The sequence below is a fragment of the Hyalella azteca genome, unplaced genomic scaffold, assembly GCF_000764305.2.
Source record: "Hyalella azteca isolate HAZT.00-mixed unplaced genomic scaffold, Hazt_2.0.2 contig11305, whole genome shotgun sequence".
NCBI classification, from domain to species: domain Eukaryota; kingdom Metazoa; phylum Arthropoda; class Malacostraca; order Amphipoda; family Hyalellidae; genus Hyalella; species Hyalella azteca.
The window spans coordinates 72,407-91,302 of record NW_025941306.1 but is presented as its reverse complement, the minus strand read 5'-3'; the positions used below and the strand labels follow the sequence as shown (position 1 = coordinate 91,302).

General features: G+C 38.4%; 1 protein-coding gene across 4 annotated transcripts; it reads right to left on the bottom strand.

Moving 5' to 3' along the window:
• Window positions 1–1,778: 1,778 nt before the first annotated feature.
• On the bottom strand, window positions 1,779–15,842 carry LOC108678194 (PRKCA-binding protein). Of its 4 annotated transcripts, XM_047882792.1 has the most exons (10): window positions 12,530–12,673; window positions 10,753–10,864; window positions 8,967–9,095; window positions 8,415–8,688; window positions 7,714–7,847; window positions 7,408–7,601; window positions 6,636–6,894; window positions 5,964–6,095; window positions 5,831–5,927; window positions 1,779–4,250 (listed from the first exon to the last, which is right to left on the bottom strand). In XM_047882792.1, exons 1-10 carry the CDS (start codon window positions 12,661–12,663, stop codon window positions 3,640–3,642), a joined length of 2,076 nt encoding a protein of 691 aa, XP_047738748.1. In that variant the 5' UTR covers window positions 12,664–12,673; the 3' UTR covers window positions 1,779–3,639. The 4 variants fall into 4 exon arrangements, with proteins under 4 accessions (XP_047738748.1, XP_018022047.1, XP_018022046.1 ...); XM_018166558.2 differs by lacking the exon at window positions 12,530–12,673 and adding an exon at window positions 15,648–15,842 and having other exon boundaries at window positions 5,831–6,095; XM_018166557.2 differs by lacking the exon at window positions 12,530–12,673 and adding an exon at window positions 15,548–15,641 and having other exon boundaries at window positions 5,831–6,095.
• Between the last annotated feature and the right edge of the window lie 3,054 nt (window positions 15,843–18,896).

Below are 18,896 nucleotides of genomic sequence, written 5' to 3'. Positions count from 1 at the left end.
AGCCTTGTCAAGAATGAGTGATCTTGTAAAGAGTGAGGAATACTATCAGGAATGAGCAATCTAGTCACGAATGAAAATTTTTAAAAAGAATATGCATTCATGTAAAAACTGAGATATCTTGTTAAGAAAGTGCATTCTTGTCAGGAATGAGGAATCTTGTTAAAATAAGGAATTTTGTAGAGAATGAGGAATCTAATCAAGAATGAGCAATCTCTTCAAAAATGAGTATACGAATACAAAATACCACAATCTTTTCAAAGAATGAAAAACTTTGTTAAGAATGAGGATATTCTATCAAGAATTCCTCGTTCGGAAACCACGAGTATCGTCCACTATAACCACTGAAATTTCACAATATATATTTTTTTGTACGATTTAACATAAAATAATATCGACATTTACTAAACTTTTTATCATTCAGGAGTTACACTAGTGTTATTAGTGCTCAGAATTGATGATTAACTAACGGTATATTTTTATAATGGTATAATAATTAAATTGATAAAATCCGAATTAAGTAATCGAGATCAAGATAATTAAGTAAGATATTGTTACAGAGGTCGATAATCATGAGTTTAAAGGTTTAATAAAATTAATTATGACATTCAAGAGGAATGCTTGTGCGAGGTGTGAATGCGAGTCACTACAACCTTGCCCACGATATCAGAGGTGAAGAGACTCAGGTCAATAGCAGATGTGGTCTACGTCTGTTTGTGCAAGTGAGTGACTTTGATTGTGTTCAGAAAACACACATGTCGGAATCGGTAAAGAATTGCTCACTGGCTCTTTCCCGTCGGCTGCTCCCACGATTACTCCAAGTCGCGTGTTTAACATTGAAGTCACCGCCCGGGAGCCTCTCAGTTAACTCTCGTCATATGAAAGACTAATAAAGATAGGTGGTCGAGTCTAGGTTCCCACAAGAGCTCATTTATCCAAGGAAAGTTCATTTTGAGTTATTAGAGAGCCAGGACGTCATTATATGAGCATTATCTCATATCAGTTGGTCTGGACTATCCACACGAGCAGCTTGGCCGTGGTTGAATCTGAGACCACAGCTTCTGGTCTTATGGAGACACGCAACGACACGGGCGAGATGACACGGGAAGACAATCGTGTCAAGAATGAGCAATCATATCAAGAACATGGAATGACATACAGAACTAATACGGCAATGATCATATACTCATGTCAAAATTGGGTAAATCGAGCAAATATGTCGGAAATTGAAGGAGGTTTCGTGACCGCAACAAGGAACTCTGAAGCTTTGAGAGAGTCACAGCCAGCGCTTATGCGCAATGGAGACGGAAAAAAGTGAAATAAGAATGATTAGCTAACAATACTTACGAGAGGTAAACGGTTTGAATACATCAATAAATATAAGCGTCATGCGTTCATGAAAAATTTGTCCAATTTTTCATTCAACTTTAAAGGAGCGAAATTCCGCGGAACTTTACCAAGGAGTAGAATAAACATGCAGCACTGCATGTTAAAAAATAATCCAGAATTTAATTATTAATATATATGCTGGACCACGAAGCGATTTTAAGCTGTGTTCTGACGTCAAGAAGTTGATTAGTGTTTAGAAATAAGATTTGAATATCCAGCGAGCAGTTAAGTTGGGCATCTCAAAGGGCAACTCCAAATCTTGTTCCTTGCATGGCTTGTCGTGCTGCGTCTCGTAAATCGTCTCGAGAACACATCGTTCGAGAATTTCGGATGCGGTCACCGCGTTTCATGGAAGATAATCTACTAGCGAATTGTGAATAATAAAACAAGTCTTACGGAGTATATGCATTTTGTTCAAACTGAAAACACGACGGAAAACACATAATAATAAAAACAAACATACGTCGATATAAAAGATATAATTAACAAATTGATGAAATCAAACACAAGATGAAATCTTAATCTGAAATACGACTAGTAACCCTGGAAATCAGGCTGAAATTATCGTCGAAATTTCTTCTGCTTTGCGCTTTACGACGACAACTTCACACAAGCTCCTACTTTGGGTTCACATGCTTGTAAGCCATTTTGAAATAATACACATTGCAGGAATTTCATAGAATAACACAAGAAATAGTAAAACTCCTTAAGATGACAATGTGAAACAACACACAATGCAAGTAGAACAAAGCAACGAAGAGAACCAATAAATAATGCGGTTGACTCGAACTAAACAATTATCTGCCGTTGTTCGCTGACTAAGCGGCAGGTTTGAACAGAATTGATGCCACGTAATGAAGCTCAAGAAATGGGTTCAATACGCATGAACTCATTAGCACCAAGAATACCATACAGACAATAGAGACGAATGCTTCGTTTGACTGTACGTCGTAATAGGTACAATACAAACGTGCAGTATATACATCGTCTCTAGTGATGCACGTCGTAAGAGGTGCAGCACATTACGTATGATGCCTCGTCTCTAGTGATACACTTCGCACGATGAACAAACACGTTCCTATTTCCGACTCAACATGCCAGGAATTGTAGCAGTGGCAAATTTTAATAGTGTTGGTGGATCGTCAAATTGTGTTGAGCATTCAGCTGACAAGACGCGCATCTCTGCAGCAGACTAGGGGCGCATCTCTGCAGCTGACTAGGGGCGCATCTCTGCAGCTGACTAGGGGCACATCTCTGCAGCAGACTTGGCATAGTTCGACCCACCACTTCGGTTCAGTTGGAAGAGACTAGAACTGAAGTGGAGCTAGAAATTAGATCCTGGCATAAAATAAAGGAACCCAAGTAACATATACCTAGGATCACATACTCAATAAATTCTACAATGCAATGACTAGACACCCTCGTGATAACAGCGAGGAGTAGGGAAGCAATTGATTCGAACTTATTAATTATTCTAACGCGCTATGAAGATGTCATGAATATTGCTTGACTAGAAAAATATGCCATACATCTCATAGAAATATACTGGATTAGGAATGTTTACGTAGAAATAACACTGTAGAAGGTCATGTGACGTGTAGAAAATTTGATGGACTACAATGTAGTCAAAAAGTAGTAAAAACGGCTTTGAGTAAAAAAATTGCTTTAAATTAAAAACTTGGTTTACATTAAAAATTGCTTTAAATTAAAGAAGACTCGGTAGCAAAGAGAAGGTTGCCGAAGACAACCTGACTACGAAAAGTCAAATGGTAGAAAAGAAGCTCCTTTATAGAACAAAAAGTCCGTGCTTAAAGGAAAACAGAAGAGAAAATTAAAGTTAGTATTGTTAGAACTGCGGAATGTTAACAATGCATAATATAATTATCCTTTATAATATGGTACATTATAAGGAGAAAAATCTGACCATTTATGATTTCTCGTCTCAACATGGCTCAAATAACATTCGAATGTAAGATTGGTGCGTACACATTAATGTTGAGGTGCTACAGTGTAAAAGATAGGGTAACATCCGGACTTTGTCAGTATCGAGTAAGTAACAATAAGTACCTACTCAGAAATCTTTGCGTAGTTAACAAGTCATTATTTTCGAAGACTGCAAGCATTGAAATCGGGCTAAAAACATTTTTTTTTAATAAATCAAAACAAATTCTAGCACAACAAACACAAAGCAGTTAAGATCAAGCGAACCCACTCCAAGGTAAAGGTAAATCCAAGCCCAATAACCTCCATAATTCAAAAAGCATCCAATAAATTGACGTCCTCGAGATTATCATGAGGATCTTGAGTGCCAGCACTCGGCCTCTGAGATCTCAGGTCCTCAGTGGCGCTCGACACGAACGACGACAACTCAGAGTAATCAGACGCCGGCCAAAAAATTCCGTCAGCTTCAGCAGATTTTTTTTCCGGAGACATGAAGCAGTCGACATTCTGGGCTGTCAAGCCAGCGAGCTCCTGGGACAACTGAGATAATCCAGCACTCTTGTGCGAGCTTGGATGCCCTGTTGCATGCAGCTGAGAACTAGGAAGTCCAGCAAGCTGATGCTGGGAACTGGATAATTCCGTAACTTGATGCTGAACCTTGTTGCCGTCCGATCGTCCGGACCCAGGTGGGAGTGACGACACTATTGATGACAACTGCTGCACGTTGTCCCAAGTTTCGGTTGAGTGCATCGCTGGTGGAAGCAAGACGCCAGGTGCCGGAGCAACAACGTTTTGCTGGGGCGGAAGAGATGCGTTATTGGTCAACATGGCCTGACTGCTGGGGGCGGACATGAAGGCCTGGGGCTGTTGTCCTGACATCGCGGTCTGCATCCAAGGTGCTTGGCTCACACTAGCGTCCTGCCCTGTGGATGTTGTAACGTTTATACAAATTGACTACTAACGAGGTCATCATGAATACTCAAGTGTTGGCTTCCAAATAAATAAAGTTTATGTTATGAAACTTCTTACTGTTCCTACCAATGAACATTTGAAGAAATCAATGTAATAAATATTTTAGGTAGTATACCCCGTATATTTCCAGTGTAAAGCTTCAACCACATTCACAGCTTCAAACTACCTAAAATATTTATTACTTCTTACTGTTCCTACCAGTGAACATTTGAAGAAATCAATGTAATAAATATTTTAGGTAGTTTGAAGCTGTGAATGTGGTTGAAGCTTTACACTGGAAATATACAGGGTCTATTCGAACGCGTGCGCACAAAACATATCAGGATATTACCTGGGCCTAAAATTTCGTCATATTTTGACATCAGAAAAGAGGGAGGAATATAAAATTATATCTCAACTCAAATTAAATCTATTATGAATACAGTTTGAATGAATTCAAATACATGACCGGTTTGAACGCTATTACAATAGCAGCGAAGAGGATTTGATAAGCAGGGAGGGTAGCAGGATTTTCAAATGTGAATTTTTTTATTAGGTTTTTTAAACGCCTGGTTAAACTGTAACTACTTCATAAATTACAAACAGGTTAGCACGATATTTACCGGGATTGACAATTTATACAATTTTAGAATATCGTTATCACGAATCTGTTAAAAAGAAAGGAATTGATGTAAACTAATTCAAGAAAGGTCTGTTTGAACTCCAGTTTTACATTTGACACAGAACTTCCATTAGACTCTGTTACAAAATGCGAGATTTTTACAAGTTTCTTCTTAATTTAATGTATGAACCAAGATAGAAAGCCAATTTTTATTCTAAAGACAACCTTCACCTTCGACTTTTGCTATGCCTTACTTTTCTCCCACTGAAGATGAAATTTTGGGTCCGGGCAATATCCCGACACGATGAAGGCTACAGCGCCCCGACAACCCCAATATACATACTAACGGTGCCAGGCTTCAAACACATACAAACCATGAACAATATATACAAGATAAAAAGCTTATTACTTCTTCAGAGCACCTTAACCCGCCATTGTTTGGGAGCAAAAAGTATTGGTACCTGAGAATCCCGTTCCGGAAAATCCCGTCAATAATGTTTAAACCAAAGTAATGGTAATAATTAAGGACCCGTTACAAATCACATCTATCATTGGAAGTGTGATTCAACTCTCTTTTACGATCCTGACAGAATAGGTACGTATCGTGGATAAGTGATCAAACGCCTCCTAAATATATTTATACCGCAGTTCATAGAACGAACACAAACCTTTAAACGCATATATAATAGAAACCTATAAGCATTATTTGCTTATTATTCTCATAACAAAATTTAGGGATTATGAATAACCGGGCAGATTGATAGTCGAGGTAATCAAGGGAACGTTTATCACTTGGCTCTCTTTCGACAAAAGGGCAAATTACGTACTATTTTGCAATTCACTTCCACTGTACGTGGGATCTTGTCAGGTGCAAAGGTTTGCGATGCGTACCCTCGAGGAACTGCGGTACGATTTCACTCCGGAACTCACCCCCGCCCAGAGGCGTCAGCAGAGCGTCGCTGCAGAGGCCAGCGTCGTCACTGAGATCAAGCCCCTGCACTCTGCTCAGCAGCTGTTCGTTGCTGAGCAGCTGTTCGTTGCTCAGAAGCTGTTCGTTGCTCAGAAGCTGTTCGTTGCTCAACAGCTGGTCGCTGATCTTTGGCAGGCTGCTGCCGTCATCGCCGAGCAAGTTTCCTTCACTGCCTTCTACCGCCTCCACCGCATCAAGAAGAGCCTCATCGCCCTCAGTGGGTTCCTAAAAATGTGTACTTGTTACGAAAAAAATACATTCGGATAAGTATTTAGATAATGGAAAATCGCTACGACAGTAATTATAGCGGAAATAAAACTTAGCAGTGCAGAGTTTTATCCACAATGTTGATATTTCCTTACTAACCTACACGCAAACTGACTTGGGTTAGGGCACAGCGGGAGAGATTTATTATCTGAGAGTAGCTTCAAAGGCCCTCGTCTTTTGCTCCTGCAGGCGCATCTATTTCGTATCAAGATCCTTCAAACTCTTCATTGTAATTTGATACCTCATCGAGTCGAGGGCAAAATTCTCAAACTGACCTCGCCGTGAAGCTCGCTTGTAAGGCCCCGTGCAGCACTCAGACCAGAACAATGGCCTTTTAAACGACTATATACTCCCGCTCCCATACTTATATCTTTCCGTGCATCCAAACTCTGAGATATCAAGACACCACCTAGACTTTCCATAAGAGACAACACCGCGACTTTTCATTTTAGCAGGTTCGTCTTTAGCAGAGCATGAGAAACCATAAGAATATCTTGCCTCGTCCTCATCCTCGTAGGTGTCTTGGGCGTTGTAGAGCGTGGTGCCCGCGAGGTCGAGCTCTATAGGGAACCAGTGCTTGTCGTGCATGAGCTGCTGGCACTGCGTGTGGTACGAAGCCAGCAGGCTCACCAGCCTCGTGAGCTGCGTCGTCAGGTGCTGCACGTGCTTCGAGTCCAGCAGCTCCAGCTTCACCAGCACGTCAGACCGCAGCCGCGCGAACCCAGAACGCGCTTCTTGTCGACAACGCAGGATCAAGCTGGTAGTGAACCGTCACTTGCGTTAGCAAAAATGAAGTTTCACCAGGAGATACATAGGCAAATAGCCGGATAAATAGTGCAAAACTAAAATTTTACAACTTTTAAACGAATCATCATGAACCAATATCAGCAGGAGCATGCTGTACTACAGCATTTGTCTTATTAACTAAAAAGTCACGCTAATTAACCTTCTACCACCTGACATGAGTAATCGAAGCAATATTGTCACAAGCCTACCTAAAAAAGGGATGTTGCTAGAGAGCGCAAAAAGACTTGCACTGATGGTTGTCGCCACATACAACTTCAAAATGTTCTCTGTTGCATACAAACGTCCTCAGGTTGCTACAGTCGTTATGTTCCCGGAGAGCGACATCCGGCGGTAGAGGGTTAATGTTGTTCAACTAGTATCGCAAAATCAACGCCCCCCGCCTCCGGAAAAAATCTCTCCATCTTAGAGCTAAAATATACAAATTAAAATATAGCCTAAACGTTCTCTCCATTACTTTGCTCACCGGTACTCATAGTTGCCCGTTTCGACCCTGTAGAGCGGCTCCTGCAGCTGGGCAAATTGTATCTCCTCATCGTCCATCTCCTTGACTTTAAGGCAGTAGCTTAAATACTCAAACTTTATGTCGGCGTAACGCTTGATCGTGAGACGAGTGTCGGGGATTGCCTTGTGCAAGTAGGTGCCGAGATCACCAAGGATCTGTGGGTCAATATCATAAAGTTATTATCTATAGAAACAGTTGAATGCGCCAATACATCCATCTTAAAGAAGAAATTTCTAGGACATGTTCAGGGATCAAGATCAAAGGTACCGGCTTGAGTCTCTTGAGCATCTGGATGCCGTACTTCTCCATCATGCGATGGGCCTCGCCAAACTGGTTGAAAGCCTCGTTGGCCGACTGCTGGATTTCTCGCACACCAATGCGGCAAAAAATGTCACCAAAATCTGGAGATAAATAAACGTTCATGAATCGCATATTATGGAACTTTTAGTGATTCACATGAGACATCATAAGCACAACTAGATTAACAATACAGTTTGACGGGTCTGGTAAAATTAGAGTCTACTGTAAGTGTATCATAATAGTTAACTCTCATTGATGCAGTCAGCATTACATATTCAAAAGAAATCATCGAAAATATAAAGAATTTGTTAGCTCACATTATGAGCACTAATTGGTTAAAGACTCCAAAGACATTTATGTTAAAATTTGAGTTTCCTCCATTGATTTGTTTTTCATCTCTACAGGCTTGTTTTAAATTTAGGTAGGACCCATGCAATGCAATAATCATGTTACTCAAAATAGGAAATTAAGACTCACTTCCTAAAATTTTGGTTTCACATCAACAGCAATTATGATGGGCGTTTGATCAATGAACAATGACTTAATGACAAACTGTTACCATATGATTGCTATCACCGCTACAGAGCACATAACGACTCATTTGATTGTGAACACGACAGAGTGCTTAAAAACCTTGCATCATTATTTAAAGACCACAACAAACTCACTCTTGAAGACTTGAATGAGATCGAAGAAAGCCTTGAAAACGAGCTTAGCATGATCAATGAGAGCCCTGTACATTTCCTCCGCCTTATCGAGATCTTCAAGCTTCTTGACGAGCGCGTCATTGCAGAGGATGGCCCGGGACAGCCCGAAGGCATCAGCTGTGGAGGACGACATGGACTCTACGAGACGGTGCTTCACTTTCTTCAGGACGATGTCCAGAGACTTGCCTTGCTTCGGGTCAGGGTGTAGCTTGTTGTAGTGAATCGTCACTGACCCCTGAATGGAGAAAGTAAGCAAGTTCTATAGACGAAATAACATAATTGCTGGGTTAATAGTTTCATCTGAGAAAATCATGGTAATAATGACAAATAGGATAAAAATGGCCTAAGTCAAAGTAAGGGAGATGAAACGGAATTGATTGATTACTTGTTAAGAATAAATTGTAACCTATGCCTGAATATCAGCATCAAGTAAAAAGAATGCAAACCATAGAAGCCTATATACTTGCTCAAGTCTCAACTATGACAAATAGAAAGGAAATAAATGTACAAGACCTGGGAGCGTTGTATGAGTTGAGCAACTTCCGTCTTGCTTTTGCCCTTCACATTGTGTGAATTAACTCCAGTGATCTCATCTCCGCTCTGCAGCGTGCCATCTTGTGATGCTGCTGTGTTGTCAAACACCTGAAGTGCATTAGTGTTTAGTGCAGGCCCTTGAGCAAATTTATGAAAAAGATACAGTATTTGCCAGAGTCTTAAGGGGATCATCTGGGTCAAAAGAAAAAAACTTTTATTTACCGACGGATCATTTTGAAACTTAGTACACATATGGAAAACATAAATCCAGAAACTTTTTGTTTGTGCAAATTTTTCAAAAAAAATAAATGAAAACGTAAAATTAATAGAAAATGGCAAAACGGGTGTCCTGTATAATTCGATCTCCTCCTTCTATTAAAATGCTACAACATTGAAAGACATATCATTTGATTTCTAAAGACCATATCTAGCGATTCCCTGATAATTTTTTTTCCAAATTCACATTTGTTTTGTGGAAGGGGGATTAAAAAAAAATTCCCCCCCCTCCAATCCCCCGTTTTTCAATATATAGGTAATAAATCTATTACAAAATAAAAAAAATTAATTATCGGGGGATCCGTAGATATTGTTTTTACAAATCAAATGGTCTACCTCTCAATGCTGTAGCATTAAAATCATAAGAGGAGATAGATTTTAAAGATGGCGCATTTTCAAAATTTTAATTATTCAGGGGAGTCAAATACGTAAGATTTATTGAAAAAAAAAGAATATGCCAAAATATTGCTTGATATTGTAGCCCAAGCTTTCCCATTGCCAACTAGTTGTACTTATGGTACCAGCACGCGTCTTTAGACTTATTCTTGTCCAGTTTAACAGGAATAATAAGCTATAAATGTGATTTTTGTGATATTTATATATAACGGCCTTGTGCAAAAATTATTGCATGTACATACATAATCTTTGCTTAACGTGTCTTGTTTGTTGCTTTCAAAAAGTGCAATCACTTTGCAATTAACAAAAATAATGATATATGAATAGTATTTTATAATTGTAAATTTGTAAACATTGTTATAAAATGGTCATTTCATAAAAGTTCAAAACAGCCTTACACAAAAACTATTGTGCGCACATCCATGGTGTTTGCTTTTTTGAACACATCTTGTTTGTAGCTTTCAAATGAGTGCAAACACTTTGAAACCAATGAGAATAATGATCTAGAGTAGAGATTTAATTCAAATACATAACTACAAACCACAACATTTACTAGTCTGGTGTTCTGATGGTTTACCTCAATGCCTATGTATACAACAACTTCACATATACATATTGTTAAAAAATGTTCATTACATATAATTTTGAAATTGCTTTACACAAAAACTAGAGCACGCACAGATATGCGGTTTGCTGTGTTAGACACGCCTTCTCAGCAGCTACAAAATGAGTCTAAAACACTGAAAAGCTAAAATTTTTTATTTCTGACCCAAAATATCCCCTTATATGTGCATCATTTACTGAAGTTGACTTAAAATTAGTGAAAGTTTCATCTTTTCATGAGCTTGCAACTGCTTATAAGAACAGATAACTTCATGAGAAAAATTAACATGTGTATCTGTACATGAATGAGGTTGACATAAAAAATATATATAGGTATATAACTCAGTACTCACTGCAGTGAGTGACAGAGAGTGCATTTTCTTATCAGCAAAAATGTGTAGTCACGGATGGACAGACATGACCAGAACAAAAATGCATTTCTCCCATACCGTAAATGAGAAAATGGGCTAAAAAGAGAACGCATGTTTACCTGAACAACATAGAGGCATGGGCAGTACTTGCCACCTCCACCAATGCTGATTCCAATAAGATTGCCATCATTCTTCTTAAGGGTTACGCTGCCAGCAGTCAGAGTCATTCCTCTGAAACAATAACAAATTCAATGAATAATTTCTGACAAAACACTTCAAACAGGAAATACATTGTTACATTAATCTGCATCAAATTGATAATTTCTACCAAATATAGAGAAATTCCTATCTGATACAATCAAGTGCAGCACACTACCTAGTGCTTCAAAATACAATTCATGGGCTGACACAGCAGATGGCAAGGCTTTCCAAGCAGGTACCTATATAATGTTTTGGTTAACAGTGGAGTTTGACAAACAACACACATTGTGATGTGGCTATGTTTAAAAAATGCAGCCCCTTTCTGTGGAAAAAGAATGGTCTGATAAGAAACAAATTCCTTTGCTTTGTTGTATGGTAGTGGAAATTGAGGAAGGAAATTTTTTTATGTAGAAAATCTTCCTTTAGTATCATAGCATAATTCTTAAATTAGGAAAATAGATAACTACAAACCCTAACATTTACTAGTCTGGTGATCTGATGGATTACCTCAATGCCCATGTATACAACAACTTCACATTCTCATTGCCAATTGTAACTTCAAGACATTCAAGAGTGCCACCAAGAGTGATGCATCAATGGATCTTTTACTGCCCGTCGGCCCCGTCCTGAATAAACAGCATAAGCTGTGATGCTGCTGAGCAGATGTGAACCCAGAAGCTATTCTGCTACGCAATATGAAAAGCTGCATTCATGTAACATGGTAATCAAAGGGATTTCTTTTCATATTGTAGCCAAATGAAGAGGATGGGACATCAAAAATAAATAGAATAGGTACAATTAATAATCTCTACATTTCAATTGTACTTAGACAACCAAGAAAATGCTAAGGTATTCACTTTTATTAATAAGTCAGCTCAATTGTTTCATACATTTAAGAATATAGTGGAAAATTATGTCCCTAATGAAGCACCCCAAAGAAAATTACAAAAAAATATTGTTGAATTAACCTTAAAAATGTCTTTCTGAATTAATAATGCAAATTAACAATAAAGTGAGACACAATCTGGAGCAAAAAAAGACTGAAAATCAAGAATTGAAAATAGATTTCCATTTCCTTTTAGATGTTAACTGCTTAGTCATGTTTTAATGCACATAATGAAACAGTAAGCACATTGTTCAGGGATATCTTGGTTAATGCAATATAATAATTGCTAGTTGACTTTAATCCTACTTTAAAAAAAATATATAGAACAGTGAAAATTGTTGAACAAGCAGAAGCTATGTGTTAACTTAGCAGCATTAGCAATACAAAATGAACTTTATTCAGGTCAATACTAAATAAAGTGTCTTTATTCAACTGTTGACTTTGTGCCACATGCAAATTTTTAAAATCCACCATTGGCATCTACATCAACTGAAACACAATGCACACTTCCACACTTTGAGAATGGGTCAGAAATTCTACTCTGGCAGTAAACATAGCATCATTGTAAAGGCAAATTAATGTCAGTGTGAGCTTATATTTCCTGTCCTGTTAGTGAGTGATCAAAATAAATTCACAGCCAATCAATTAATTTAAACAAGCCTAACAATATGGATGGTGATAGCTGCTCTGATGTTTGGTTAAAAATAAAAAGCAATAGTATCAATGGAATGATGAGGCAGAGTGAGAATAGTAGCAATGAAAAGCATGAAAATAATTTAAATAACTGACAAGAACAAAATAATACATACAACTTATCCTCGAAGCTGTAATATGGTGAGGTTGGTCTACGAATCAAGTTAGGCATGTCAAGGGCTTCTTCATCCGTGTGGTTATAAAAATGTTCTTGATACTCAGGTGGCCCTAAAGGTAATCCTCCCCACATGTTACACACAACACAATAACAACACAACACAATAACACAATAACAACAACACGTTTTAAACAATAAAAATCAGAGAATTCAGTAGAAATTTCATAGAATCATATTTATTTTAAATGCAGATGTGGAACACTTTCATTTTTGTGAAAAGGCTATAATCTGTAAAATATCACATAGTATTTAACTTCACATTTTATGTCTTAGACAGTCTGTTTCCAGGGCAATATATTTAAATGAAAATGATCAATCACAAACATTACAAAAAAATCAACAGAGTATAAACTAAGAGCTGCTGCCAGTGCTTTTAGTAACCTAGGTCTATACTTTCAAAAAAAGTTAAGAGATCGTAAGTTCATCAGCCAATTATTGACGGCCTTTCAAGCAAAATCCACCAATCATAGACAAGAAAATAGAGCGTAAGTAATTACGTTCACTTAGCGAGTTTTGAAAGTATGGCCCCTGGTCTCTAAGGCATATACCTATATACATATGAAACATTACCGTTGATGTTCCTTAATGAAAATTTTTAATAAGTTGTAATCTTATAAGTACACAAGTCCAGTATCATGGATACCACCATTGTCATTCATTTGATATTGAATAAAATCTTTGAGAAGCCCAGAAGATGGAAACAATCCAGCAGGAAAATATTTATTGTCTGCCACAAAGACCTGAACTAAGAGAGGCTAGACTCTAGAGACAGGAAGCCTTATCAGGTACCTTGAGGATGTGTCTTCTGAGCTGATAACACGCACCTATAAAAGCTTTGTTCAACATATTAATTAATATTTTGTTTTCAACATCAGACAAAATATCACACGAATTATAAAAAGATACACATAAATATATTTATATATAGTTGATATTTAATTAATTTTTCAAAGTAAAGCAAAACTAAAAGGTTTTATTTTATAGACCACAAAAAATGTGTTCTATATTTTTTATTCGCAATCATGAATTAGATACATGTATATACATATATACTCATGCTTTCATACATATCTACAACTAGCATCATAGCATGTTAGCTTGAGTGTTGTTCAGGATCAATAATCCATGCAATTAAAGAATTCCACTATACTCCAAATCTCAATAATAATAATTAAGCAAATGTGTGTTAAATGAAGGAGTGCCTAGTCAGTTAGTGGGTACATATTTGAAAATTTTCCATAGAAGACTGAAATCCCACTCAACTTGTTTCAATATATGGAAAAAATTTATATGTATTAATCAATTTAGAAATCAAATTTTTAATATTGACATAATCCTCTCCTCCAAGATTTGCAATGCCTTACTACCTTCAAATGGGGAAATAATAAGGTACTAGGAACAGGAAGTAGGAAGTAGGGGTAAATCAGGACAGTCCTCCATGCTCCATCATGATCATGGCATTAGCCTAGAATGTTATAGCAGCAAAAGTAATTAGAACATTGCAAAATTAAAAATAGTAATGTAAAATAGTAGTTACTAGCTCTAAAAAATCCCTGAAATAATTGGTAAAAATGATATTTTGAAAAAGCACTTCTGCTAAGGTCTGTAGGTACTCTGTAGTACCTAAAATAAATGGGCCTATTTGCCATACTAACAAATTTAGCTAAAAAAATTCCATACAGGTGTTATTAGCATCAAGTTTATTGGCAGAATTTGTGTACCTCAATCAAAAAAAAAAATGACAGCCATTTCCGCAAGACAGGGTATTAGAGTAAACGCGGTATATTCCGTCACATTAAGGATGCATTGAGAAATGAAAAACTATAAAAAAAACGTATGCATTACTCAAGTTCTGTTTGCTTTATGTGACTCTCAAAACACCACACTACGTGTCAGCAATGACGAAACGTCACAAAATGTTGCCATATTTATTTAAAAGCCTTTAGAATGCATGCGTGGTGAGTGACACGCACGGCGTGGTGAGTGACACGCACGGCGTGGTGAGTGACACGCACAGAACGCACGAAATTTGTGCAGAACAGCTCCACAAATCTCGTCGCCTCGCTCCTAATTACAAATTTGAAGTAATTTATTCCCATCATAGTTACATTACAGCCACTAGTTGCAGCGCCCAGGCGTACGCCTCACCTCAGGTAGAGGCGTGCGATGGTCAGCCAGCAGTGGATGTGCAGCGCCCAGGCGTGCGTCTCACCTCAGGTAGAGGCGTGCGATGGTCAGCCAGCAGTGGATGTGCAGCGCCCAGGCGTGCGCCTCACCTCAGGTAGAGGCGTGCGATGGTCAGCCAGCAGTGGATGTGCAGCGCCCAGGCGTGCGCNATCATTCCAGGAGTTTTGTTCAACTATAAATAAGGACACACCAGTGACAACAATATGGAAGAAAATTAGCAAATTATCTAATAAAGGACGTGGCCGACAAGCATCACCAATCATGGTGGGAAATGAAGTTATAACAGACTCAGAAAGAAAAGCCAGTGTCATTGCAGCAGAATATGCCACCTTAATTGCTACACAGCAACTGCGCCTAAATGGGGCTCCATTTCTCTTGCCAGTAACAGTGGCCCTGATGGATGACTCTCAACTCCCCTATAATGGCAACTTTTCATATTCAGAACTAACAGACTGCATTAAACATTTGAATAATTCGGCCCCAGGACAATAGGACATGACTATATACCTGTCTCTTATACACATCTAGATGTGTATAAGAGACAGAGCCTGCTGATATGGATTATGGTGCTTGCAGTGACAAGTTGACAACTTGAATAGGTACTAGGTCTACTACTCGCTACTAGCTTTAGTGTCATTAGTTAGGTACCTGTTACTAATAGTAATAGACTAAATAGTTAGGTAAAACATAGAAATGAAAGAGTAATTAATAAGGCAACCATATGAAACTAACAGTACCAAATAAAATAAATTGATTTTAGTATTCTTACAGTTTATCTTCTTCAAAGAAAAATTCATCCTCACAATCCACCATTGCGATTGCGCAACGGAACGGACCTACAATTTTCAGTTTTCACATCACCTACGTACTTGAATCACGTCTTGAGTTCCTGAAAATTCGGAACTCAAACTTATATCAGAATAATTCGGAACTCTTAATTCATTTGAAACTGCTCAACATTGTTTTTAAATTTTGATTTCATGATTTAAATTGAGAAACATATATGAATATTTGGCATCTATAGCAGTGGAATAAAGACGTGATATAAGCGACTGTTCTGACAAACTTCGTTACACACACTGGTCACTGGCTGACACATCACACAACTAGGTGACCCACTGTTTCTTATCCTAACAGTTATTCTTCTTCAAAGAAAACATAACTTGGCAACACAACTTCTGTGTTCTTATTTACCAGTGGAGTAAAGTTCGGCCTAATTTCTTAAAAAAACTCTTATGGAACTAAATGGAAGAGCCTTGACTGCCGAAGCCTCGCGGTTCTCTACATATCCCCACAAGTGCTCAAAGCAATAGCGCTCGGTAAATTGGCAGTTGGATGAGCAAGGCCCGGCTTGGCCTTACCGATACATTTACCCCGACTCTTTGCCCACCTTTATCACCGGGTGACGAGAGTGAGCTAAAAATTCAATTAAAAAAAATGCCTAGCTAATTCAAAGGCAAGTTATTCCACTTGTGCTCAGCCTGGTAGTGGTAGATGCATGGTTGAAGATGTGTTCTACCATGGGTAGATATGTTCTCTACGATCTCAAAGCTACAGAATCAATTAAAAGACTGCTTGTTGACATAGACGTAAGAGTTGAGTTTGTTTATTTCCCAGTTTGAAAATCTTCGTTCGAAATATTCAATAATAGGTTTATGTCAAGACTCGTGCGGCCACCTGTGGAGGTCGTGAGCTAATGTTTGGAAATCACTGCACTAGAGCTCAATATTATTGAGCTATATATATAATATATATTCGTACATGAATAACTGCTGGCAATTATTAGATAGTTACGCGATTTATTCCACAGTCCCATACATAGACGTACAACAATGTAACAGCCTAGCTATACTTTGGTGAAGTTAACCTGTTAGAACTAAGTAAATCGTGTTGACTATAATTTACGAGGTCACTATTTACGTTTCCAAAAATTGTATCTGATAATTTCTTACTAATTCTTGCTTCTTATGCACTATTAGTTGCCGCTCACTGCACCATAAGTGACCGCGCACTACCCCATCATCACACTGCACACCATCATCACGCTACTCACCATCATCACGCTACTCACCATCATCACGCTGCTCACCACCATCACGCTACTCACCATCATCACGCTATTCATCATCATCACGCTACTCACCACCATTACGCTACTCACCATCATCACGCTACTCATCATCATCCCGCTACTCACCATCATCACACTACTCATCATCATCACGCTACTCACCATCATCACGCTACTCATCATCATCACGCTACTCACCATCATCACGCTACTCATCATCATCACGCTGCTCACCATCATCACGCTACTCACCACCATTACGCTACTCATCATCATCACGCTACTCACCACCATCACGCTACTCATCATCATCACGCTACTCACCATAAACATGATCTGATGGTTCACACTACTCACCATAAAGATGCATGATCATATGGTTCACAGGGAAGATGCTGGCCGCCTTTGGGATGCACTGCGCGGCTTCGTCGGCGCGATCCATCCTCAGGTAGAGGCGTAGATAGTTGCGCTCAGCATCTTGAAATTTTTTGAAATGCTAATCTATCAGTTCATAATATTGATACTCCTTTACTGCGATATAATCGTAATTTGCAATTCACATCCCACACAGTCAAAATACTACGGCAGCCTCCATGAGTTTTGTCATAATTTTGTGAAAACTTGTGTCTACCGCGCGTAGGATTGCTTGTTTGATGCAAAGGCAAACAACGACGAGGGAACGACTGACAACATTACGCTAGAAGTCCTAGAACTCTCTTCATCACACAGCGCAAAGTCTCGGGAAACAATTTATAATACTTTCTGAAGGTTTTACGTGGTCTTATAGGTTCCTATTTAAAATATATAGAAAATAGGTTCCTATTTTCTGCCATATAGTGAGACTCGTAGAGAAAACTATACTGGATTCCGGTTGATAATCATTCAGGCTTGCAGATGATAACAATCATACACACTAGCAAGTGACAATCATACGGGCTCGAATGTTCCAAATGTTGTTCGGAGAATTGAATGAGCTCGCAGGCACCAGGCGTTTTAGTGAAAACCCCACAGGTTCGCCTGTTCCTCATGACCTACAACCACACTGGTCGACTCGCGTGTCCCTGATGCTATACTTACAATCACACGTACTTGCATGTTCCTGGCGTTGTATTGATAATCACACAGGCTTGCATGTTCCTGGCGTTGTACTGATAGTCACACTGGCTTGAATATTCCTGGAGTTGTGCAGATAATACCACTGACTGTAAGGTTCATGTGATTTGACAATCACGTGCCATTCAAACCCATGTTAGGTTCTTTTGATTTGACAATCACGTGTCATTCAAACCCATGTAAGGTTCTTCTGATTTGACAATCACGTGTCATGCAAACCCATGTAAGGTTCTTGTGATTTGACAATCACGTGTCATTCAAACCCATGTAAGGTTCTTTTGATTTGACAATAACGTGTCATTCAAACCCATGTAAGGTTCTTATGATTTGACAATCACGTGTCATTCAAACCCATGTAAGGTTCTTATGATTTGACAATCACGTGTCATTCAAACCCTGTAAGGTTCTTGTGATTTGAAAATCACGTGTAATTCAAACCCATATAAGGTTCTTATGATTTGACAATCACGTGTCATTCAAACCCATGTAAGGTTCTTATGATTTGACAAGTCAAGTGACAATCATCCCTACAGGGAAGAAAGCTGAGTAATAGCTTAATTTATTTCTTAGAAATTGTTTACAAAATAGTGTGAATGTTGATGGCGATCGAAAATGGGTCACGAGGAGGCGGTTGAAACGGCGAATATAATCGAGTGTATATCGCTGGATTGGCCGTAGATTCGGCAATTTATTTAATTAAGATGCGGGAGGTTGAGCCCGGGAAAAGCGATTTCTTGGTCTAGCGGTTACCTTTGGCCTACTCAGAAGCGCATTATTCTGAATAAAATATTTAATAATAATAATATTATTATTATTAATTATTAGAAGCGAATTAGTCTAAAATAAATTAATTTCTATATTTAGGTTACAAAAACAACATGAAGTGAATGACATATTATAATTACAAATAAGATGATGTGCCATCTACTGAGAT

What these genes read in the sequence shown, in the direction of transcription:
- LOC108678194 (XM_018166556.2), bottom strand. Translation starts at nt 12,663, where the DNA reads ATGTGGGGAGGATTACCTTTAGGGCCACCTGAGTATCAAGAACATTTT. An exon ending in TGCTCAAGAGACTCAAGCCG is followed by an intron (nt 7,602 to 7,713) that starts GTACCTTTGATC and finishes ATTGACCCACAG; the next exon opens with ATCCTTGGTGATCTCGGCAC. An exon ending in CCTACGAGGATGAGGACGAG is followed by an intron (nt 6,096 to 6,635) that starts GCAAGATATTCT and finishes ACACATTTTTAG; the next exon opens with GAACCCACTGAGGGCGATGA.